This window comes from Dromiciops gliroides, chromosome 1, assembly GCF_019393635.1.
Source record: "Dromiciops gliroides isolate mDroGli1 chromosome 1, mDroGli1.pri, whole genome shotgun sequence".
Taxonomy (NCBI): Eukaryota; Metazoa; Chordata; class Mammalia; order Microbiotheria; family Microbiotheriidae; genus Dromiciops; species Dromiciops gliroides.
This window is the reverse complement of record NC_057861.1, coordinates 432,376,159-432,401,655: the sequence shown is the minus strand read 5'-3', so window position 1 is coordinate 432,401,655 and position 25,497 is coordinate 432,376,159. Positions and strand designations below refer to the sequence as shown.

Here is a 25,497-nt window from a genome sequence, read left to right as displayed (position 1 = left end):
CCCTCCTTCCTTCCCTCTCATCTCCCCTCCCTGAGGTGGCAAGCAATCAGACATGCATTATATATGTATGATTATGTAAAGCATTACCATATTTGTCATTTTGTACATATTTTAGAAAGTGTATTTCAGTATAATTCGGTTACCTTGTAATCCCATGTATTTTATTTTGTTCATCAAGAACCATGGTTCAGAGATAGACCCCACTGTAGATTTCATCAGACTGACAAAATGGCCTGGGACAAAAAAAGGATAAGAATTCTTTCTTTAGATGGTTTCCTCCAAACTGCCCTTAATTAAGTGGTTTCCCTAATGTGACACCAGAAAAATTACCTGCTGGTCTAAAGAATGTAACTTTATATGGGGGTCGTGGGGTACAGATGGTGGGGGGAATATCTTAGTCCTTTCATCAAATGTTACATGATTACAGAGGGAGAAGGCAGGTGGAGGGGATGAGGGGGGGAAGGTAATCTGCCTTCCTCATACTATATAGGGAAGGGGTTTCTGTGCATGCTGGAGAGCATTTGGAGGGAGAGTGTTGCTATACTTCTCTTCTCTAAGCCTAGAGCTGAAGTGTGAGTGTAAGTAGCATCATCCTGCCCACTTCCTGTTTCCTCCCAACTGTTCCCCACAGCCCTGGACCACTACAAAGCTTCCCTGTGCTCTCTGAAGTTCTCAGATGTGCTTGCACTCCCTGGTCTACTTCCTCCTTTTGACTGTTTTCTCTCTTAGAAAAAGAAATAAGCACCATTGTAAAATCATGGATTCGCCACAGTACCAAACATGTATCTCCACAGTTAAGGGCAGCCTGAGGAAAACTGCATGAAGCTAAGAAGTGCAATTATTTAAGAGACAGCCTGGCCTCCTATGGGTGGAAGCCAATCCCACCTGTGCCATCTCCCCAATTTTCCTGAAAGACTCCAAGCTTTAATTTGATCAGCATTAAACCTTCAGAATTGAATCTTTGAGAATAAGTGCTACTATCATTTCTTCCATTCCATCAGGAGCTTTGCATAGAAAACCCCAAACAGGGGTCACAAAGAGTTGGACATGACTAAAACAGCAACAACCACATCCAGCCCCACTTCTGACATCCAGAATAGTCCCCCCAAGGCTTAACATCTCCCATATCTCTTCCTATGCTTCTGTAAACCAATCTCTCCACCTACATCTCCCATAATTCTCCCACTTTCATCCTCGTTAGTCTCTGTGCCAAAAAGAGACCTATTATTCCCAGGATAAAAATGATTCTATAAATATTCATGATAAACTTGGCATTATTACAAATATCCCCATAGTAGAAATTATTCCATTTTTCTTATGATATGTTTCTAAATTGTATTTTGATCCAGGTGAATATGTGATTAATTTTAGGAACAGTATGTCCCCGAAACTTCCATATAGCAAAGCGAGAAGAAAAAAATAAATGCTAACTTGTTTGGAACTTGAGGTATGGGTTTCTCAAGAACTCCAGATAAAGAAGACTTCTCATTGATTTTTCACATGAGCTGCTTCCCTTATTGGGCTTGGCAAGGGTTGGAAATGGCCTGTTATAAAGATATCTGACTGGATCAGCTTGAGAGCAGCCTATATTTGTGAGCAGCTTCTTTAGCTTTTAATGCACTAGGAAGATTGGGGAAGGTCAGGGGCTGAAAGGACTGGCTGGAGCCAGACATAATGTAAGCATTACTCAAATCTCAACCTCAGCTTTATTTATGTATATGTTTCCTGACCTATGGCCCTTCAACCTTTTCAATGAAAATTTCCAGTTACATACAATTTTGGAGGATGATAGTAGTAAGGGGAAAGGATGGAAATGCCCTTTTCTTAAACATCACATGAAAAAGAATCTTTGTTGCTCCAGCCTATTGGTGGTGTCCAAAGTCTTAGTATGTGAAGCTCCCAGGTGGTCTTCCTGCAACCTTCAAGTATCTCTGTCCCTTGACAGAATAATAGACCTGAAAGGGAATGGAGAAAACATCTTTAATCCTTCTCCCTGAAGGGAGATCACATCTAACTATTCTGGACAAAAACAACTCTCAGACTTTTAGAAGCCCCCTAGAGAAGGGATTTCTCCCATACTAAGATCAGCAACCTTCACCCTCAGGAAATTCTCTTATTATTAAGAAATTCTTACTCTTTTTAGCAGCACCATATAGCTTAATAACTAATTCCTGTATTCTGTTATCTGAGTGGTGGGAAAACAGCTGGTCACTTTAATTTAAAACTATTATTTAGTCTCCCTTGTTCGGCCTCTAATTTGTGGTAAATGAATGTAATTATAGACCTTTCAAATTCTCTCTCAGGAGATAGGTAACATGCTTTATCATATCTCCTCTGGATATATAGTTATTTCTTTGATCAGAGAACTTTAAATCTTTAACGGTTTTTTTCTTTATGATGTTGGGGGTTATTGTGTAAGTTACTCTTGTGTTTCTGCTTCCTTCCCTCTTTATTTCATACTACTCAAGATTCTCTATAATTATCATGATTTCTTCTGTTTCCTGTTGATTTTTAAATTTTTTATTCATTTTGAACTTAAATACATAAATTGTTCTTTCTCCTACAGAACAATAATATTTTTTCACATTGATATAAAATCATTTCTTCATTCATTTCCCAATTGGTGGACATATTCTTAGTTTCCAGATCTTTTCTTTCCCTTTCTCTCCCCCTCCCTTTCAGCATCAGGGAGTTTGTTTTGCTTATGATTATTCCCCCTCAGTGAGGGAAATACGGATAGGGTGATATCATGGGGAGAAAGGAAGGGAATGAAATCAAGGGCACAGGTAGAGAGATTGAACTTAGCAAGGAGAAAAACCATCTCTTCTCAGAGACAGAAGCAAAAGTAAAGATGTCTGCAGATACAGAGAGATGGATTAAGGGAGAAGAAGGAACTCATAGTAGATGATGACCTTTTTTCTAGCAAAAACATCTTTTAGGAGAGAAGGAAATGATGGAGGCATTTACTGCATGAAGAAAACAGCAAATAAAATAGGGAATGGCCATTGTGAGAATGTGATAAAGAGTCAATGAAGGAAGAGTAAAACAAATGCCGTTTACCAGTGATGGCCTAGTTGCAATTAAATAACAAAATTTTAGTAGGCTCAGCAAGCACAGTTCCTCCAACAGGGTACAACAGCATAAAAATGGGAGTGGCGTTGGGGACAATCCAGATTTGAGAACTGGCAGAGCTTGAATAGGGTTAGGACAAAGATGCAAAGGAGTCAAGGGTGACAGACAATGTATAAAAACTATAGGGTCAAGAGTCTGAAAAGAGCAAGATGAGACCAAAGCATGGGTAATGGACTGGGAGAACGAGAAAGGATGAAATGACTCAGTATTGCAGTAGAGATAAGTATAGTTATAGAAGGAATGAAGCAGAAGGAGAGATGAAAGGAAAGGGGATTGTGACTGGGGAAGGAAATTTCAGAGTTCAAGATGGCACAGGTATAAGTGAAAGGAACAACTTAGTTTCCAGTTCTTTGCTACCATAAAAAGAGCTGCTTAAATATTTTCTTAATATCTAGTCTTTGTTAAACACAAGATAAACACAATTCAGGTCCCCTATTTTCAGATCAAATGTTTTTTCTACTACAACACCCTTCTTTCTTGTTCTTTGCTTGACTATTACCTTTGTTCCTTCAATTTTCATCTTGGTCATTTTCTTCAATACCATGGTTGGTGACATTTTTCTATGTCGTGCCACTCCACTTATGGTCTTGACCTCTAGACCACACCTGACTCTTCCCTTTTCTTACAGCCTTTGCTAGTTTCAATTTCTGGAGGCTAGGTGACACAGTGAATAAATGCACTGGTCATGGGAGAATTGAATTCAACTAGAGCCTCAGACACTTACCAGCTGTATGACTCTGAGCAAGTCATTTAACCTCTGTTTGCCTCAGTTTCCTCAACTATAAAAGGGGGATAATACCAGCACCTATCTCTTGGGGTTCTTGAGATGATCAAATAAGGTAGTATTTGTAAAAACACTTAGCATCATTTATCACTCATAAAACTGTAATTTGTAAAACAAATACTGAAGCTGAATACTTAAATACTTTGGTTACATAATAAGAAGACAGGACTCATTAGGAACCTGATGTTGGGAAAAGCCTCTGATGTTGAGAAAGATTGAAGAGAAAAGGAAAAAGTGACAGTAGAGGATAACATGGATGGATAGTGTCATGGGAACATAAACTTGTACCGACCTTGGGAGATAATGTGCTACGGTCCATGGGGACGTGAAGGGTGGGACATGACGGAAAAATAACAACAATTTGTAAAACACTTAGCACAGTGCTGGCACATAGTAGGTAATACACAAATGCTAGTTATTATTATTAAGCCAAGCACATTTTTTGGTTGGTGGTGATAGTTTTATTAGATTTTATCAAATGGCATCAACCCTAGGCTCTAGATTCTGGGCCAGTAACAAGCAGGGAGTTAGTGACAACAGTGAGTGCCAAGAGGACCCAAAGGTTTGCCCTACCTGAAGAAGTCTAGATCAGTGCTTATATTCTGTGCTTATTCTCTCTCCTATTATAAGGTGTGTGTGAGGGGGAGGGTGTCCTAAAGGACTAGCTCCTCTGGTATTAGGGTTTGCAGTGCCCTTTTCAGGGCTGCTCTTCCATCTTTGGTGTCTACCTCTCACCCAACTCTCACCTGTGGCTCCAAAAAGCAGTAGCATGTACAGCAGCTACACCCCAGTAAAATCATCTCAGCAGATGTGCTAAACCAGGTTGAAGGTAACTGACAGACCTTAAATCCATCAATGAGTTAGGAGGGTGTCTACCCCAAACACGTGAAGACTTCCCCCAACAGAATGGGCTGAGGAGAACAATTTGTCCCAATTGTCCTGAAGGCTGCTGAAGCAGGAGCTGTGGAGCACTTGGCGCTGGGTCAGACATCAAGGATGCCAGGGTCATCTACTTCCTCCTGGGCCGCTGCCAATTGTCCTGACTTTTGTCCTGCCACTGGACTTCAATGACTCTAGAAGAGAGAGTGAGGCTGACAACTATGCAACTATGTTCGCTTAAATCCAATTCACTCCCAAGTCATTGGTACCTTTCAAAAAGGAAGAACAAAAAAGCATTTCCACCCCGACCCTGCAGCTTTCCGATTTGTGTGCTACTGGATCACAAGGGAATATCGGGGGAGGGAAGCATACCTCCTAAAATACCACCAGCCTCTCAGCACATACCAAAAACAATGAAAAGCAAATGAAATCCTAAAAAATAAATAATTAATGCAATAACTAAGACATGCTCAATAACAACATCGGAAAAGTCACCCAGTCTATCCCCTTACCTTCTAGAAGGATTCATAGCACCACAGATTTAGAGTTGGAAGGGATCTCAGAGGTCCAACTGCTCTAACTCCCTGAAGAAACTAAGACCTAGGGCAGCTAGGTGGCACAGTGGATAGAGCACTGGCCCTGGATTCAGGAGTACCTGAGTTCAAATCCAGCCTCAGACACTTGACACTTACTAGCTGTGTGACCCTGGGCAAGTCACTTAACCCCAACTGCCTCACAAAAAAAAAAAAAAAAGAAAAAAGAAACTAAGACCCAGAGACTTGCCCAAGGTCACACAGGTAGTTAATAGAAGAGCCAAGATTTGAATTCTGGTCCTCTGACTCCAAATCTCACAATCTTTTTACTATAACACAGACCTTTGTCATATTTTTCAAGCTCTTCAGAAAAAAAAAATGCCTCACTCTCACTTTTCCAGTCTGATGCCAGCTTCATTGTTGGGTTTTTTCCCCATACCTTGTCTGATACTGCCCTGCCCTCTTTAGATATGCTAGTCTGCACATCTCTTAGTCTGGGAAGAGGAATTCTCAATAACTCCATGATGGAAATATCTCCACCTCAAAGCTCAGGTGAGATCCAGGCCACACAGGTCCATGGGACACATTCATAGGCTGAGTCCCTGTGAGTTCATAAAACCAGCTTTTATAGACCTGTAACATGTTTCAAAGGTCCTTCCCAGTTCTAAATCCATGATCTTATGATCTTAATTTTATTTCTTTGGAGGAGATTAGGCCTGAGTTGTTAAAATAAGTAATAAACAAATAAAAACTAACAAAAAACACCTTCCCTTCAAGCTTCTTATTAAAACTGACCAGAGGCACTCACATTTTTCCCAAGTGTATCAAATGCTCTCAGAGTGCCCTCAAGTGTCAATAGGAATTTAGCACAGAAAGCTTTTTCTTGATGTAACCCCAGAAACTTATTAATTTTTTAGTTCAATACTTCCTAGTCTTCCACTTAAGCTGCTTCTTAGATTTGATGCACATAATGAATCAGCTTGGGAGGAGGGGGAGGAAGGAAGGGGAGAGAGATAGAAAGGAAGAGGCCCATGAGATTATTTTAAAATCCATTGCTTTCAGGACCTTTAGTGCAGCCAATTAGTCAGTCAATTAGTACCTGCATGTGTTTATTAAGGTGTTAGCATTTACTAAGCATCTATTATGTGTCAGGCACTTTTCAAAGTGCTGGGGATACAGCAGGGCAGCTAGGTGGCTCAGCAGACAGAGTTCTGTGCCTGGAGTGAGGAAGACTCATCTTCTTGAGTTCAAATCTGATCTCAGACACTTACAAGCTGTGTGACCCTAGGCAAGTCACTTAACCCTGTTTGCCTCAGTTTCTTCATCTGTAAAATGAGTTGGAGTAGGGATTGGTAAAGCACTTCAATATCTCTGCCAGGAAAACCCCAAATGGAGTCACAAAAATGTAGACACAACTGAAAATGACTAAAATGACAACATATTACTTCCCTTTGTGGAATACACATTAAATGCAGTGCATAGGAGTCTGTAAAGAATTAATTGTTATTTGAGGTTTTTATAACCCCATCTTTTGGCTAGAATTTTTAAAAAACCTCTGCGTGCTCACTGGCCTGGGGCTCCGCAAACCCACTGGTTGTAGCCATTGCCAGGGCTCTGGCACCTCACGTTATCACCACTCACCGACGCCTACATGGGCCTGGCAAAATTATAATGATTGGAAGCCCAGTGAGGACACCCATGTAGGGGCCAGTGCCATGGCGACAGCTACAACCAGTGGGTGGAGCACCGTGTTGTTTGCGGAGCCCAAGGTCAGTGAGCACACAGGGGTTTTTTTTAAATTCTAGCCAAAAGATGGGGTCATAAAAACCTCAAATAACAATTAATTCTTTACAATTCAATTATATCTTCCTCACTCATAGGGATTTGCAATATGGTAGCTGTAGGTCTGAAAGAGAGCTTAGAGGTCATCTAGCCCAACTACCTAATTTTACAGATGTGAAAACTGAGTCCCACAGGTATAAAGTGACTTACTCAAGGTCACACAGATCCTAGGAATCAGAGACAGAATTTAAACACAGGGCCTCTGACTCCACAGTCATGAGCTGTCTTTCCCATTTCCCCTCTTTGTCTCATCTGAATTGTCCTTAAATATAATAAAGATTCTTCTTCCATTGAAACATTCACTGTTTGAAATTTAGAGAGAGATGCATTTCACTTTTCCAGGGCTAAAAAGTGACCTTTCAGTCAATGGTGCTCCAGGTATCTGCCTTTTGGTACAATTACTAGAGATCTACTCTGCCCTCCATTTATTATCTGATCTGTTGCTTGTAGCTGCCTGGGTCATTTCTGGTAAGCCAAGCTCAGAAGGTGATGCTGAATGAGAAACTGCTGCAATCATATCAGACGCCATCACTCTGGGCTTTGTTTTTTGTTTTTTGTGGCACCTTGGCCCAAGAAAAGTATTCCCAGGATGCCATAGGACCAGTTGTTTCCATTGACAGCAGCAATGACTTGGACATTCTTTCTAGTTCCAAGATTAATGACTTAGAGAAGACAGTATTTTCAGAGAGCAAAGGTGAAGCTTAACTCTGAGTAGTTGTATGACATTTTAAGGAGAAAAGAAAAAAAACAAGGAGAAATAGCATTTCTTTCTGTATCATAAATCAGGGATGAGTAGAAGTGATTTGGGCTTCATCCAACAACATGCCTGAACTGGTGGGTAGAGCTTCAGATAGTCTGAATACTGTGTGGTTTGAAAGCTAGCCTTGGAGATCTGCCCTTGTTGTTGAATTAATAGCTCAGCTCATTAACTCCCAACTGTGTTTCCATCTTAGGTGATATTAAAAACAAAATGAAGGGTACAGTGTTTGCATTTGAATTGCACCCTCTTTTACACCAGCAGCCATAATCTGACTACCATCACTGTGGAGGGTTTTGTGTCAGTGTTTTCTACTTGGGAAAAGGAATGAGAAAATGCTCCTGGGGAACTCTGGAGAATTGGCCTCCTCCAGTGAACCAGCTTCAAGTGAATCATAAGAGCAATCTCAGAGAACCAGGATGGAGATCCAGATCAGAGCCCAAGAGCACAGTCAAGGTGAAAAAGAGGACCAGGAAGAAAACATTGACATCACAGAGGGAGGGTCCCAGCCATTTGGTTAGTATTCCTCTTGACGTCAATTTGTTGATTATTTCTCTCTCACTCTTGACCCCAAATTTCTATGTCAAGAATGGACAATTACTACAGGACTACTGGTCGAACTAAAGACCTACTAGATGACTAGTCATTTCCATCTTGAAATACCATCTTCAACCTCTACCTTTCACTTCATTAGTGATAAAAATTAGACCTATTTTAATTGAGGCATCTTTTTTAAAATTGCAAAGAAGAAAACACAATAAAGCCTAGAATTTTGTTTAAAAGCACAAATGGGGGGGCAGCTAGGTGGCTCAGTGGATAAAGCATCAGTCCTGGATTTAGGAGGACCTGAGTCCAGCCTCAGACGTTTGACAGTTATTAGCTGTGTGATCCTGGGCAAGTCACTTAACCCTTATTGCCCTGCATAGATAGATAGAGAGAGAGAGGGAGAGAGAGAGAGAGAGAGAGAGAGAGAGAGAGAGAGAGAGAGAGAGAGAGAGATAGATAGATAAGCAAGCAAACAAACAAATGGATGGATGGATGGTTGGATAGATGAATGAATGAATGAATGAATGAATGAATGAATGAATGAATGAATGAATGAATAAAAGCACAAACAGGATAGTTTTGAGATCTATAATTTGAATTTGTTATATTCTTTTAAAATGGAAGCAAGATATACATAATAGACATTGGCAGTTTCAAATGCTATCCTCTTTCTCTGTCCTACTGTTGATATAGAATGGCCATGAAATGGTGGCTGTGTGAGTAGAGAATGGAACATACACAGGAAGTGTTGTCAAGCTCAAAATGATAAAGTTTAGCATAGTAACTGTCTGGATTGATAGGGTGAGCATAAGTAGTCAAGGATGCCACCGAGGTTACAAGCCTGGGACCTGAGAAGATGGTAGAGCCCTCAACAATAATGAGGAACTTTTGGTGGAAAGAGATTGAGTTCTGTTTTGGACATGTTGAATTTGCGATACCTATAGGACATGCAGTTCAAGATGTCCAAAATACAATTGATGTGGTGGACCTAGCTCAGGAGAGAAATTAAGGCCTGCTATCTATGAGTAAGCAGCTAGGTGGCTCAGTGGATAGAGCGCTGAGCCTGGAGTCAGGAAGACCTGAGTTCAAATCTGCCCTCGGATACTTACTAGCTGTGTGTCCCTGGGCAAGTCACTTTACCTCTGTCTACTTTAACCCACTGGAGAAAGAAATGGCCAACCACTCCAGTATCTTTGCCAACAAAACCCCATGGACAGTACTGATGTGCTATGGTCCATGGGCTCACAAAGAGTCTGACACAATTGAATGATTAAACAAAAGCAACAACAAATCTGTGATTAATCTACACAGAGATAATAACTGAATAAAGGGGGCTGAGGAGATACCTAAGTGAGATAGTACAGAGCAGAAAAGAGAAGCTGGAACACCACAAAGCCTTAGGGAATACTCAGTTAGTGGGCATAACATAGATAAAGGACTAGTAAAGAAGAAAGAGAATTAAAAGAGAATATCATCACAAAAATCCAAAGAGGGCGTGGTTTACAACAAAAGGTCATCAGCAATGTCAAATTCTGCAGAGAAGTCAAGAAGGATGACTTGCCCAGGGTCACACACACAAATGTCTGAGGCTAGATTTGAACCCAACTCTTCCTGACATCATGTCCATGAATATTAACCAGCAATTGATTCTTGGGTTTGTAACAGATATATAGCTGTATAGATAGAGATAGAGAAATAATAGAGGTGATAGAGATAGAGATATACAGATATACAGATAGATATATAGATAGATGTGTGTATTATGTATGTATATATGAGCAGATAAGTATTTCGTGTGTATGAATGCATAGTACATACATATATGTGAGAGAATACATACGTATACATTTTGCTATAAATTAAAGAATTTTTTTTCTTTGTGGATTATGGAACTAGACTAACTTCTTTATGGTTACAGCTCAGATTTCCTAGATGACCTTTTGGTAGCATATATTTCTATGAAAAAATCCTATCCCCAAAACAAATATATATTTTTCTGGCTGGAAATACTATGACCATCCTGCCTTGCCACAATGCCAGAAATACAACATTTCCTAAAACCTATGCATCTCTGAATACAAAAAAAAATTTCCAATGGATTCTAGATTTAAAGTCTACATTTTTTACTGTCTGCTTTTTTCAAATATTTGAACATTTTTAGTCAGTGGGGCACTAGGAGTTTCATGCTTGGATGGATGTCTTGTATGCTGAATGTAATAAATAACCCTGAAAAGGTTACCATCAGTCACTCTTTTCATCTTCATTCCCACTTGTTGAAAAAATTTCAGTTCTAAATGACCCAGAAAAATAAGCCAATGTACTTTCTGAATTACAAAAGTGTTCAGGAGACCAGAAAATCAGATTGTCCAGACTGTTGATTGAAGATGTTCTTGGTGCTGATGGTCAAGATCAGAAAAAAGTGCTTGGGAAGCTGAGAGATACTGTGACCCATTTTCTTGGTTTGTCCCTCATTGCCAATGTTTTGAATGGAATTACTGAAACTGTGGAAATGCGAAATACAGATCTCATATTTTGTGATTTATCAAGAAGAAGAAAAAAAACCTCAAATTGCTGCTTGTTACTTTGCTCCTACTGATAGATGATTAGTGTAATCAGTTTTGAGAATTAGCCTTCACCCCCAGAGCTATGAGTTCAGGTTAGATTGAACCACTAATGAAAGCATGTTTATTTGTACCAGACAGATTCCCTACTAAGTAAACCCACCTAGGCTGCTCTGTCCTATAATCAGCAATAATTCATATTTTATGTGGTTACTGGGGCTGCTCTTTATAATCCAGAATTCAGATAGGATTGTTATCATAGACTAAGAGACTATGTATGGAAAAGTGACCTAGAAACCACCAAAGTCAGTTCTAGAACCCAACTACTAATATCCATGAATCATGACAATCAGGGGTCACTACACTCAGCTATCACAAAGAGAACACATTAACATTAAATATTGTTACAACTAAAATTCCTTCCATCTTATCTCCAAGCAAGTTTCCCTCACTACTGAGGGCTCTCACGAGAGTTCCACTGTAAAAGGAAAAAGATCACCACTCATTTTAAATGACTGCCATATATTCTGTGAATTAGAGCAAAAGGCATAAGGAGCCTGCTGGTATCTTCAAAAGAGACTGTACAGCTGTATTTAGTTAAGACCTGTCCATATCTCAGACTAGCTGGGGATATTACAGTTTCATTTCTTGCCAGGGATTAATATTTCATGCTGAATGTTTGTAACTATTTTAATCTGGTGACCGTGTGGAGAGAAAAGGCTATGTTATTGCTATAGGAAGCAGATCAGAAACTCCTATGGTTTCTCCAACTCCCTTAGATGTGTTGATTACTTGAGAACAATAACGACAAAAGCATCTGTATTAAGTTTCCATGGTGGATTTTGCTTGGCCCTTTGCCTCATAAATGAGAACAATATATGAATAAATGTAGGTGATTCCTCCCCTTCGCCGCTTCTAATGGATGTTTACATACAACATTTCAGGGTTTTCTCTAGAATTCTGATCACAAAAGACAAACAGTTGAATACTTTATGCTCAAATAGCACTTTCCTATCAAATAATGTTTCAAAGGTACTATTTTGAATTTTTACCTCACCCTAGTTGTTCTGGGCTGGGTCACATTCAGGCTGGCCTAATGCGTCAGATTCAGAATGGGGGGTGGGGGATGAGATACTTGGGGACCATCTAACACAATTAGATTTACTTAACCACAAGGATCTAGAATTGGTTTAGGCAGAAGTACCCCCAACATCCCTATGTGGAAATGCATTTGGTCAGCAGGGTGTTTGGGGTATGGTGACAGTGTGACATCCACCATGTCTGAGATGCACCAATTTCTCCTGAACTGGACTTTAATAGGTCAAGTCAGCTCCTTGAACTAATCAAATCTCAGAAATAGATTCCCTACATTTAAGAGAAAAAAACTAGCCTAATCCAAATCACAGATATTAACCACATCAGTGAAGTAGATGAAAACTCTTCCTGCCCTGTTTGAATGTCAAGAGTCCTTAAAATTTGGGACACCAGAAAATTAGCAATAAGACCAGAAAGAGACGCTCTAGCCCTTATCATTGAAGCCAACCTTGTTTAGTAACAATAATCCCTTATTTTTTCCATAATACAGGCAGGCTAGTATTGTGGACAGAGTAATCAATGGAGCAGTCAGTCAGAAAATTTGGGTTTGAGTCTTTCTTCCATCACTTAATAACTATTGGAAGTCACTTAACTGCTTAGACTAAGTTTCGTCTTCTATAAAGGAGGGTCTGCAGCCCCTCTGTGCCTTCTGTACAACAGTCTACACAATAAATATGCCCTTCCTCAAAGGCTTTCACTATCTACTTTAAAGATGATCATGAAGAAAACATTTTGTGAGTATTAAACATTATGAATTTGGGTATTTAACTGGATCTATGATCTCTCCTATGTAGATACCTCACAGTGTAGTTGTGAGAAAAGAGAATGTCATCCTTAAAGTGCTATGTAAATGTGAGAGGTATGAGTGTTATACCCTCCCTGATGCAAATTGAAATCCTTTTCATATTTTCCATAAATCCACCCAATATATTAGAGTCCTTCCTAACACTTTTGAAATAGATCTAATAGAATTGAATCTCCATAAAGGAACCTATTTTGACTTTCCATGTCATCTTCTCATTAAAGGCCAACTCTATCTCTTTTACAAGTCATATACGTCTTTAGTGATATCATTTGTCTCATCTTTGAGGCAGCTATGTGACACAGTGGACAGAGATTGCCTGGAATCAAGAATACCTGAGTTCAAATCCAGTCTTAGAGACTTATTAATTGTGTGACCTTGGGCAAGTCGCTTAACTTTTAATCTGTCTCAGTTTCCTCAGCCATAAAATGGAAACGATAATAGCACCTACCTCCCAGGGTTGTTGTGAGAATCAAATAAGATAGTATTTGTAAAGTATTAGTCACAGTGCCTGGCACATAGTAGGAATTATAAAAATGCTAAATCTTCTCATAGCAATTATTTCCTTCTTCTACACTTCTAATGGGTAATACACTGTAGTTTCCTTTCACCCACCATACATCTTTTCATTACCTTGTGCATCATCTGTAATTTTGTTTCATCCAAGATCATGGTTTTCCCTGATTCAGAGCCATTCCATATCACTGGTAGAGTATTGATATTAAAGAGATGGGCTTTTGCTGCACTTAGCACTGCATTAACCTTCTCAAATTTGGTCTTGTCTCATGTTCTCCTGAATCTCCTCCCATCTCCTCTTTCCTTCATCTCTTTGATCCTCCTTCTTCCCCTTGATCCTTGGTCTCTTTCTTCTCTCCACCTTCCTTCTCTTCCTTCTGCTTCCTCATTTTATCAAATGAGAATATATATATATGTGTGTGTGTGTGTGTGTGTGTGTGTGTGTGTGTGTGTGTGTGTAAGTATGCATGTATGTGTGGCAAACTTTAAAGTACTTTATAAATATTGTTCTTCTCTTCTTTTTCTTCTCTAGAGCTTTAAAAGCATTTTCATATACATTATCTGACACCATATGATATCTGATATCATCACAACCACCTTATGACTTGGCCAGAATGGACATTATCCATATTTTACAGAAGAGAAGACTGAGATTTGGGATCCAGTGCCTTACCTAAGGTTTCATGGCTAAAATGAATAAAAGCAGGGACCAGGACCCAGGTCTTCTGCCCCTTCATCCAGTACTTTTTTATTTTATACCACACTGACTTTCTGAGATAGGACTCTATCAGAGAAGTGGGGCAAATGTCTTTTAGCTACGAAACAGGTTGGCTATAGGTTGACAAAAGGCCTCCACTATTTAACCTTGTCATTAATGCCAAGCTAATAAGTGAGGACTGATTGTTTTCTATAATATTCTACTAAAGATATTTCCTTTCACGGAATCTGCATAATTTAGAAAGAAACTACATGAAGTGACATTTTAATTAATATTGGAGGGAAAAAGCATCATACATATAAAAGAACAACAAACTTCCTTAATTTAATATCATTCCATTTTGTGCTCCTGATGTCCTCTCCATAATGACATTTTTCCCCTGGTTGTAGCCCTGTGCTTTCCCATTGTTTGTAATTTTCATCCTGTCCTTCTGTCAAATGTATGCTTAGCCATTCAGAAAGCCTAATAGCTTGACAATCTACATATTCATCACTAACAGCAGCAGCAAGCCTTTATTAAACACTTGCTGTGTGCCAGGCACTCACATAATTCACTGCTATGTTGTGTGACCTTGGTTTCTCTCTGTTCCTTCTTTTTTTTGGTCTTAATCCAGAAAATGGCATTTCTGTTTTATGAGACATAAAGGTCATTATCTTTTCATCTCTTACTTCATGGCCCAGCTGAGCATTAAAAGCTTCTGGAAAGGTCTTCATCACTGAATGCTCCTTGATGGAATGTCTGTCTCATCTACCAAGGGTGCTCAGTAAATATTCCAAGATCTTTCTGTCATTAATCCCCATAACCATTCTAGAGCATTCATTCAACTCTTTGCTGTGTGTTGTGACCTTCAAAGGCCTAATAGAAATTATTCCTATCCTCTAAGACAGGGTCTTCCCTCTTCATGTTTCATGACACCCAGGGTATCTCTAGGCAACACAAGTAATATCATGAAACTCTTAAAATGAAAACAATTTTAATTTACTTGAATGCATGCATCAAATCCATGCTTCCCTATAACCTACTTAACCAGAAAAGAATATAGGTAGAAAACTAGTACCTGCTAATGATTCCAGGTACCATTTTATAAAGGCTGGAGTATTTCTTGGTTTTTTAAGCCATGATCAGTTCTCTCAATCCTACTAATTCAAACTTTCTAGAATTGAGGCAGCAGGAACTTTTCAGACACAGTAAATTGAAATTATTGGACCCAAGCTAGCAGCCAGAGAGAGGACACTAAGATTTACTGAGTACTTACTTTATCCTTCATTTAAGTCTGTTGCAAAGCTCTGACCTATAATCACCAAAAGGCACATTGTCCCAAATTCAGTAATTGTGCCAAAGAGTTCTCTAGTGAACTGGAAGAATAACATGGGCCTCAAGGATGCATGTGAACACTGGAGGAAAACTGGTTCCTTGTGTCTTCTCTGAAAATCCAGGACGGTATTTTTTAAAAGTGTGAATCTAGGGGGCAGCTAGATGGCGCAGTGGTTAAAGCACTGGCCCTGGATTCAGGAGTACCTGAGTTCAAATCCGGCCTCAGACACTTGACACTTACTAGCTGTGTGACTCTGGGCAAGTCACTTAACCCCCATTGCCTAAAAAAAACAAAACAAAAAAAAAAGTGTGAATTGATTATTTCTTCTAACATCTCTATAAGGAATGTGGTCCTGAGCAATGTAGAGGGGAGGTTATTATTACTAGTCTTCCCAAAACATAAAGCAAATCATTGTAACGATTGGAATGATGCCACCTGCTGGAGACTTACTGTAGAAAAGTTCCACCATGAAAGGAAGGTCTTTGAGGGCAAGAACATGCGTCTTTTCTTTGGCATCAGAAAGTGATGTTTGCTTGTGGGAGGAAGAAGGGAGGAGCCTGGCGCTCTGACTGGGGCTTTTTCCTTTGGACTCTGGTGGAGAGCGGAGCTAGAAATGTGCTCTCCCTTTAATAGATAGGAATCTAGGCTCTTCTCTCTCTCTTTACCAAATTCTTATTCTCCTTAATAAATGCTTAAAATTCTAACTCTTGCTAAAGCTTATAATTTATTGGCGACCACTCATTAGATATTTTAGACAGACTAGCTAGAATTTTAGCCCTTAACATCATTAAGAGGTCATGTCTGTACATTCTATATAAATCGTTATGCTTAAGTGTGCCAGGAGAGTGAGCACCACTGCAGTAGTGCCTAGGAAGGTTGGGGGAGGGAAGAGACCCACCTAGGAGGGAGAAGGATTAAACTGCAATGTAATAAGGGCACCTCCTACAAGTAGGGAGGGATCAGCAATTACAACTGACACCCCAGATCTTCATCATCTTCAGGTTTCACCTTTCCAGTAGCCTCAGTTCCTCTAATTATTCCTAGAAACTTGGACAGATATTACCACCTCTGCTGTGGTCATAGCTTCAATGCCCAGGATTTGGCACCTACCTTGCCTACTTGGCCTAAGCGTGAATAAGATGCTTTCCCCTTTGTTTAGCTAAGCCAAGACTGGGATTTTGAGAAGAGTTTTATTGGCGACCCAAACTCAACAGATATAGATGAGGAAATACCCTCTGCCAATGCATAGAGGCCTCTACCATACAACTCCCAATCCTAGGAAGTTGCCTAGTACACTAAGAAGTTAATAAGTGACTTCCCCAGAGTGACACAAATAGTATGTGTCATAAGCAGGCCTTGAGCCCAGGTCTTCCTGGCTCCATGACTAGCTTTCTTTCTATTGTCCCATGCAAAGCAAAGCAATGAAAAAGACTTTATTGATCCATACTAAAGAATATGTGGTTTAACCATACATTGACCTGGTGGGCATAGCTTAAATAATACCCATTCTTATTCACCACCTCAACCCTTTCTCAGATGAGCCTTAACCTAAAGGCCCCCTTTTGGACATTTGGCATTGGTCTTCCTCCCTACCAAAGATGCCTGCCAAGGAAGGACTAATGGGCCAGTAGCACTCAATGGGATGGTGGTCCATCCCTGGCCAAGAAAGAAATCTCCATAATGCTCTAGGGATATGTTTACCAATCAATACATCTTTGACATTGTCACCTGGCTTTATTGTCACCTCAACTCTCACCCAACCAAGGCTAAAGGGTTTAAGAAGCTAGATGTGATTGTACACAGTATCATCAACATTGAGTGTTGACCTACTGTGATGGACTATATTCTTCTCACCAATGCAATGGTTCAGAAGAGTTCCAGGGAACTCATGATAGAAGAGGATCTCCAAATCCAAGAAAAAAAAAAGAAAGAAAGAACTGTGAAGTATAGATGCTGATTGAACCATATTATTTCTTTTGTTTTGGGTGCTGTTGTGTTTTTTTTCTATTTTGAGGTTTTGCATCACTGCTCTGATTTTTTCTCTTGTAACAGGATTAATGCAGAAATAGGATTAATGTTATTATGTGTATATATATGTGTGTGTATATATCTATATCTATATCTATATGTATAGAGATATATAGACATAACCTATATCAGATTACCTGCTGTCTAGGGGAGGGGGGAGGGAGGGGAGGGAGGGAGAAAAATCTGAAATTGTAAAGCTTGTATAAACAAAAGTTGAGAACTATCTTTACATGTAACGGAAAAGATAAAATACCTTATACATTAAAAAAATAAAAAAAAGAAGCTAGATGTGAGACAGTTTACAAGTACTGAAGACTTCAGCCAGAATGAGGCCTGCTGTGCCACTATAGACAAAAGTCCCCAGAGCACTGGGGCAATGATACACTTCTGTTTGCATGGACCCAGGCTATAAAAACCAGGAAATCAGAAAAAATAGACCTACTTCCTCTGTGACTAGCACTACATGGAGAGATGATGGCTTGAACAGAACAAGGATTGAAGCAAGGAAACACTTCACAGCCAGAAGTTAGAATCCTAGAATCTAAGAATTGTAAGGGATACTAGAGCTCATCATTTACAAATGTATCAGATCACAAAGCTCTCCTACAACATCCCTCCCCCCTCCCCGACAAGTTGCCATATTAAACCTCCTCCTCTCATATTCCTTCCATCTTCTTGCCATCATAGAAACATAGCTGATGCATTCAGTGGTCCAGCCAAACTGAGCGATTTGCTGTTCTCCACGTGTAATGTTCTATGTCCTCCCTCTCTGCCTTCGTATGGTGTGTTCCCCAACCCGGAGTGCTCTCCCTCCTTGCCCCCTACTCTTAAAGCCCTTTGAGTCTCAGCTTAAAGGAAAGAGAAAGAAAAAAACCATTTATATAGCACCTACTATGGCAAGTATTATCTCATTTGATCTTTGTAACAACCCTGCAAGATGGGTGCTATTAGTAGCCCCATTTTATACTTAAGAATACTGAAGCAAATAGAAGTGAAGTGACTTACCTGGGATCACAAAGTTATTAAGTATCTGAGGTTGGATTTGAACTCAATTTTTCCTGACTCTGGGCAGCTAGGTGGTACAGTAGATATAATGCCTATCCTGGAGTCAGGAAGACCTGAATTCAAATCCATCCTCAAACACTTTCTAGTGGTGTGACCTTGGGCAAGCCACTTCATCCTGTTTGCCTCAGTTTCCTCATCTGTAAAATGAGCTGGAGAAGGAAATGGCAAACTACTTCAGTATCTCTGCCAAGAAAACCCCAAATAGGGTCACAAAGAGTCAGACATGAATGAACAATAAACAACTTCCTGAATCCAGGCCCAGTGCTGTGTGCACTATAGCATCAGTTATCTGCCTATGCTACCTTTAGTAAGAAGATTTCATGATTCTACTAGTTGTTAGCACTATCCTTCTCAGTAAATTACCTTAAATTTACTTTGGATAGGTCTTCTATTGATTGATCTGTGAATGTGGTATATTACCATAGGAGAATGTAAACTGTTTGAAGGCAGTTTTTGTCTCTGTATTCCAAACATTTAGCATAGTGCCTGGTATATTATAGACTCCTAAAAATGCTTGTGGATTGATCTACATACAGTACCTACTTAAAGACCTCTGGTAATGGGAAAGACACTACTTCATATAATAAATCTTTCCATTTTGGGACAGGCCTAATGGTTAAGAACGTTTTGTTTTTCTTTTTTCCCTCATATTGAGTCAAAATCTTCCTTTTTCCAACTTTCACCTATTTGCTCTACAAATCTAATCTTTGTTCTACCAGAAAGTCCTGGAAATATTTATAGGCAGCTATCACGTTGCCTCTGAGCAGCTAGGTGGTACAGTAGATAAAGCACTGGACATTGAGTGAGGAAAACTCACCTTCCTAAGTTCAAATCCAGCCTCAGAAACTTACTGGCTATGTGACCCTGAGTAAGTCACTTAGTCAGTCCTGTTTGCTTCAGTTTCCCCCTCTGTAAAATGAACTGGAGAATGAAATGGCAAACTATTCCAGTATCTTTGCCAACGAAACCCCAAATGGGGTCGTGAAGAGTCAGACATGACTGAAAAACAACAAAATCATGTTGCCTCTAAGTCTTAATTTTCCTCAATTCTTTCCTCATATGACATGGTTTTAAGTCATGTTAACATCCTGGTTGTTATCCTTTGGGCACAGATCAGATTGTCAATGTCCTTCTCAATATGTGGCATCCAAACCCTTCAATTAGGGAATTGGCAAAGGAATAACTGGCAATTAGGCATGGGAATGTGATGGGATGCTATTCTGCTGTAAGAAACAACAGGGATGATTCTCAAGACTTATATGAACTGATGCAGAATAAAGTTAGCAGAACCAGGGGAACAATTTATATAATATAACATATTATAAGCACAATCAACTTTGAAAGATTTGGGAAATTTCATCAATAAAGAAGTAAACAACTATGATTTCAGGGAACTCACAATGAAGCAATGTAACCATTAAGATTATTTTTTTTCTTGGTGTGACCAACCCGGGAATTTGTTGTTTGCATGTTTGTAATAATGAATTTCCTCCTTGCTTTCTCAATGTGGAGAGGCAGAGGAACAAGAGGGGAAGAAAGGTGGCTATTCATTAGAAAAACTATATATTTTTTCAAAAAGTGGTACCAAGAATTGAACAAAATATTTTAGATTTAGTCTGAATAATATATAGTACAGTGGTATTATCAGCTTTATCATTTTGGATACTTCTCTCTGTTACTGAAGCCTGTAACTTTTTTTTGGCTGCCATCATTCTTCTGCCATATTGAGCTTGCAGTACACTAAGACCCCAGTCTTTTTCATATGTATTTTATCCAGCCATGCTTCCTTAATTCTGTAGTTTTGCAGTTAATTTTTTGAACCTGAGAATAGTTTACATTAATTCCTATTAAATTTCATTTATTAAAGAGCAACTAGGTGGCACAGTGGATAAAGTACTGGCCCTGGATTCAGGAGGACCTGAGTTCAAATCCAGCCTCAGACACTTGACATTTATTAGTTGTGTGACCCTGGGCAAGTCACTTAACCCTCATTGTCCTGCAAAATAAATGAATAAAAATAAATTTCATTTATTATTCTGTTGTAACTAATGACAGAATGTTCTAGACTTGGATGGCTAGAAAAAAGGGTAGAGAGCTGAAGGGAAAACTCTTATGCTGGACTTGACTCCAAAAAACTAGTTTGTGCTTTTAACTGCCTCTCAAAATGTTTTTGAACCATGTGTGACCTTGAGCAAGTCACTTTGCCATGTTTGCCTCATCTGTAAAATGAGCTGGAGAAGAAAATAGCAAACCACTCCAATATCTTTGCCAAAAAAACTCCAAATGGGGTCACAGAAAATCAGACACAACTGAAACAACACAACAACAATAAAGTAATAATTATCTGTAGTGTAGTGATCTCTCTGTAAAAACAAAAACAAAACATAATCTATGTCATCTTTAATAGGAGAGATAAGCATATGAGAAAGATAACTGAGAAAATTTACATTACCAAAGGGAGAGCCTCCTCATCCTTGGGTGGTAGCAGTGAAAATAGCATTCATTAAGAGGTATTGGTTTGTATCAAAATTGTTGGATTTTCTCCAATCTCTCCATCATCATAATAGTCAACAACATTGAGATTAAACATTGGGCTTTAAAGTTTGAAAATCACTTTTCATACATTTTCTTATTTAGGATTCAAAAGATCCCTAAGATGGAAGTACTACAGGTCTTCATTTCACAGACAACAAAACTGAATTTCAAAGAGTTTACAAGATGTGCATGGCGTCACACAACTAACAGTCAGAGCTGGCACTGGAACTGAATTCAAGTTGTACAATCTATCTACTGTGATCCTACTAAACCCAGTTTTATTTCAGTATAGTATTTGAATAGATACATTGACCTTGGCTGTTTTCTCTTTTTCTTTTCTAAACTACACCAAAAGTTCCATGAGGACAAAATTCTTTTCTTTCTTAGGATCATTGTACCCATTAGCCTTATTACAGCTTCAATAACCCTTTGGGTTCCCAGGAAATTTTGAATGAATGATGAGGTAGTTAAATCACTCTCTAAGCCATTTGTAAATCTTAGACTACAAACAGGTCCCTTGTTCTATGTATTACACAGTTCTGCCTTTCTCATTTCCTTAGCTCCAGACTCTCCTACTGGACCTTCTGAACTCATTGTTCTTTTCCTTTGTCTTCACCCTTCCTCTCTACTCCTTTCCATCACCTTGTACTTCAAGCCTTCCTGATTAATGATTATATAATCCACTGTAGCCTGAAATTTAAGACATTCGATTTTCTCAGTTCAGGAAACTCGAGACACTTTTTGTTTATTACTTCTAATAAAAGAACTATTTTAAGAAGTTCTTTTTTGTGGTGTTTTGGGCTTGTATTTAAATGAGCAGAGAAAATTATCTATATGACCTTCATTTCCATCTTGTGATCCTTTCTGGTTTTTAGAAATTGGAGAATATTGACATTTTTGCTTTTGAAAACATTCAGAGCAGTTACTCATTCCTAAGGGTTGAAGCTGGATTCATTAGACTTCAGTGTCTTTGGCTAAATATTATAGAGTCCCATAAAAACTTTGTTTTAACAAGATGAATACATCACGATTCCATTGATGCTTAGACAGCTGTTAAACAATAAATTCCCATCTGGGATAACTGAAACTGAGACCATCTGTAAAACTGTAAAGCAAAAATTTGATTTGTAACTCTAACTTGGTAACCTTGAGGAAGTCATGCACCTCCAGTAACTCTCTTTACTCCTATAAAACTGAAAATGATTAGATAGATCACTAGGGATCGTATGTGGATTATTTGGCTTATGTTATTAAAATACCATATAAATGTCAAGCATGTCTATTAATTAAGATTTTGCCTCACAATTTATTCATGGCTCTATAAATCTCCTCCCAAGCTTCCAGTTAGAGGTGGCATGCCTAATTCTCATCCAGAAACTTGTCTTAATGTTGCTTTTACCATTTTCTGGGATAGTTGGCTCAGTGGATAGAGCATTAGTCCTAGAGTCAAAAAGACCTGAGATCCAATCCAGCCTCAGATATTTACTAGCTGTATGACCCTGGGCAAGTCACTTAACCCTGTTTGCCTCAGTTTCCTCATCTGTAAAATGAGCCAGAGAAAGAAATAGCAAACCATTCCATTATCTTTACTGAGAAACCCCTAAATGGGGTCACAGAGAGTCAGACACCTTAACAATGATGATTTCCTTTTAGGTCCTGAAGGAATTTCTCTTTGTGAATCCCATTACAAATGTTTTATTATAATAAGCAAATTATTTATAGATAACAGATCCTACCTACCTATCTAATTTATGTGTATATATTTGCTTAATAGAAAAAATGCAAACTAAACATAACCAAGGGGGGAAATAACAAATTAATTCATAGTTGGTCTTGGGGCATAGTCATTGATTCCCCCTCATTGGAGACTCATTTTCACATGCTCCCTCATGCCCACCCCTGACCAATCTACATGGGAGGGGGCCACTGTGAATAATGTACAAAACGGGTCATCAGATTAGACCCTTTGATGAGCACGTGGTATACTCACTAATGTACTTGACTGCTTCTAAAAAGCTCATCACCTGGTGGAGTTTGGCTGCATATACCTCCTTTCTCTGTGCCAATGATTTCTATCAAGGGGAAACAATGTAACTCCTCACCTTTTCCTTTCTCCCTTTGCAGGATGGAGCTTCAGCATGGGTTCTGCCTATCAGTTTCACAGCTGGCGGGTGTTTGTGATCGTCTGCGCTCTCCCTTGTGTCTCCTCTGTGGTGGCCCTCACTTTCATGCCAGAAAGTCCCAGGTTCTTGTTGGAGGTAAAACATTATTGTTGTTTCTTGGTGCTGTTGTTGTTGCTGAATATGTTGTTGAATTGTTGTTATTGTTACAAGGAGTCAATATGCAGAAATAGATTTAGTGCCCACACAACATGAGTCATCCATGACCCAAAAGTTCATTTTTATGTTGGTTCTAGTCTCCCAAAATCTTTCAGATTTGTATTCTGTCATCCAACATACTTACTACTTCTTTTAGCTTCATATCAACTGTTTTTTATATCAAAACCATTGATGAGGGGGTAGTTTGGGGGTGGGGGAGGATGTGGTTATTTTTAAAACTAGAATGCCATGGTAGTAGTCTTGGAAGGTGGGCCATGGTTACATAATTGAATTAGTGAAAGGGGAAAGGGATGGCAGTGCCAAAAAACCTGGTGACTTGTAGGAAGCCAGTGAGGAAGCACATGGTGAGGCAGGAGCAACCTGTGTGTAAGAGGCATTCATAAAGCAGTCACTTACAAGCCAAAGACTCCCTGCAATCCACAGAAGTTAGGCTCTGGTCTCTCTAGTGCCCAGTATACTCCAGGATTGTAAATTAGGCACTTTGGAGAGGCTAATGGGGACAATGGAGAACATTTATATTCTCCACTAGAGTCATTCACCAGAGAGCCAGTTACCTTACAGAAGTAGCTCATTCTGTGTTTGCCTCATGACCAAAAAGACCTTCCACACCTCCTTAAACACCTAACTTGCCATTCAATTTACTACTTAAGAAACTGATTGACAATGTCCTAAAAGTGCATTCTGTTAAACTTTCAAACATGAATGGACTTAATCTTCTTGGTAACATTGGAGGCAAAGTTATCTGTCATCCACAGCCTCCCCAAAACATAAGTATACTCCCTTAAAGCAATCTAGGCCATTTTCAGTGTGCTCTTCCAGGTGACCAGAGCCCTACAATGGGAATTTACTCAATGATACCCAGATGGTATAGAAGGATTGCTATGGAGAAGTCATCCCAACACCCTTTGAGGAATCAAGCTCCTGGATGCCCTGGCTCAAGTTAGATTGTCTTCAGGGTTAATAGATGTCGGTTGGTTGATTCAGGGCATCAGGGAAGGCAAGTTTTGCTCTTGTACTTCACACATATGCTCAAACTTCCTAGGTTGGGAAACATGATGAAGCTTGGATGATTTTGAAGCAAATTCATGACACTAATATGAGGGCACGTGGACAGCCTGAGAAAGTCTTCACTGTAAGTACGGTGCCTCAGTTATTTCTCTTTCCCCACCCCAGGTGTCAGGCTCTTTGCAGTCACTAACATTCCACATACTTTATTATTTTTCCTTATCCTTCCTGAATAGACCTGCTCTGTTCCCTTGTTAGTTCAGAGTCAAGTAGTGTGGTATAGTGGAAAGGGTGCTGAACTTGGAGTCAAAGGATCTGAGTTTGAATCTTGGCTTTGCCCCCTGGCAACCCCTCTGGGATGTAATTTTGTCATTTGTAAAATTAGAGGATTGGATTAAATGACCTCAGGTATTCATTCTGGTTCTTGCTCTATGATGATGTAAGCCCCCAATATAAGAGGAGAACTGCTAAAATGCTGGAGCCGACAAGGGAACAAACTGCAAAGAATATTTAAATGGAACTGAACTTACTGGTGGTACTCTACTGAGACAAATGGCAAATTGTCCCATCCATAAGTTAAGATTTTGAATATGAGGACAATATTTGTACAATGTACATGTTATACTTCCCTTGCTTCTGGTTTTCTTTATAGTGAAAATATCAGTGTAGATGGGGTTGTATTGCTCTCATAACACACTAGCTTATTGATCACTGGGCAAAGATCTCACTTTTAGTGTACTAACAATAAAATTAACATCTATAGATTGTCATAACTATGATGGTTAGCACCTTTCCCCTTATTTTCTACCACTTCCCCACTGTCCCTAAGGAAATGGAAGGGAGACACACAGCATCCAATGCCATTTTGTAATTGTACATGTTTCATGGATATGCCATAGCCAACAATTCATCACCCAGTGACCAGCCCACCCGACATAGTTAGACTAGTCCTTGAACTATAGATGCAGTCTTCCACTGGGACTATATATTGAATCATTTTGGCTTGAAAGAGCCTGTCAGAGAAGGAAGGATGTAAAAGCCATGA

At 39.3% G+C, this 25,497-nt stretch overlaps 1 protein-coding gene across 1 annotated transcript in view; it reads left to right on the top strand.

Annotated features, from left to right (window-relative positions):
• The window catches only part of SV2C (synaptic vesicle glycoprotein 2C), a 294,836-nt gene that overhangs the window by 204,252 nt on the left and 65,087 nt on the right, over positions 1-25,497 (top strand). Inside the window, exons 5-6 of the mRNA XM_043966051.1 lie at positions 23,233-23,366; positions 24,490-24,579. Of these exons, the coding sequence (XP_043821986.1) occupies positions 23,233-23,366; positions 24,490-24,579 (224 nt within the window). The remainder of the gene's footprint in view (positions 1-23,232; positions 23,367-24,489; positions 24,580-25,497) is intronic.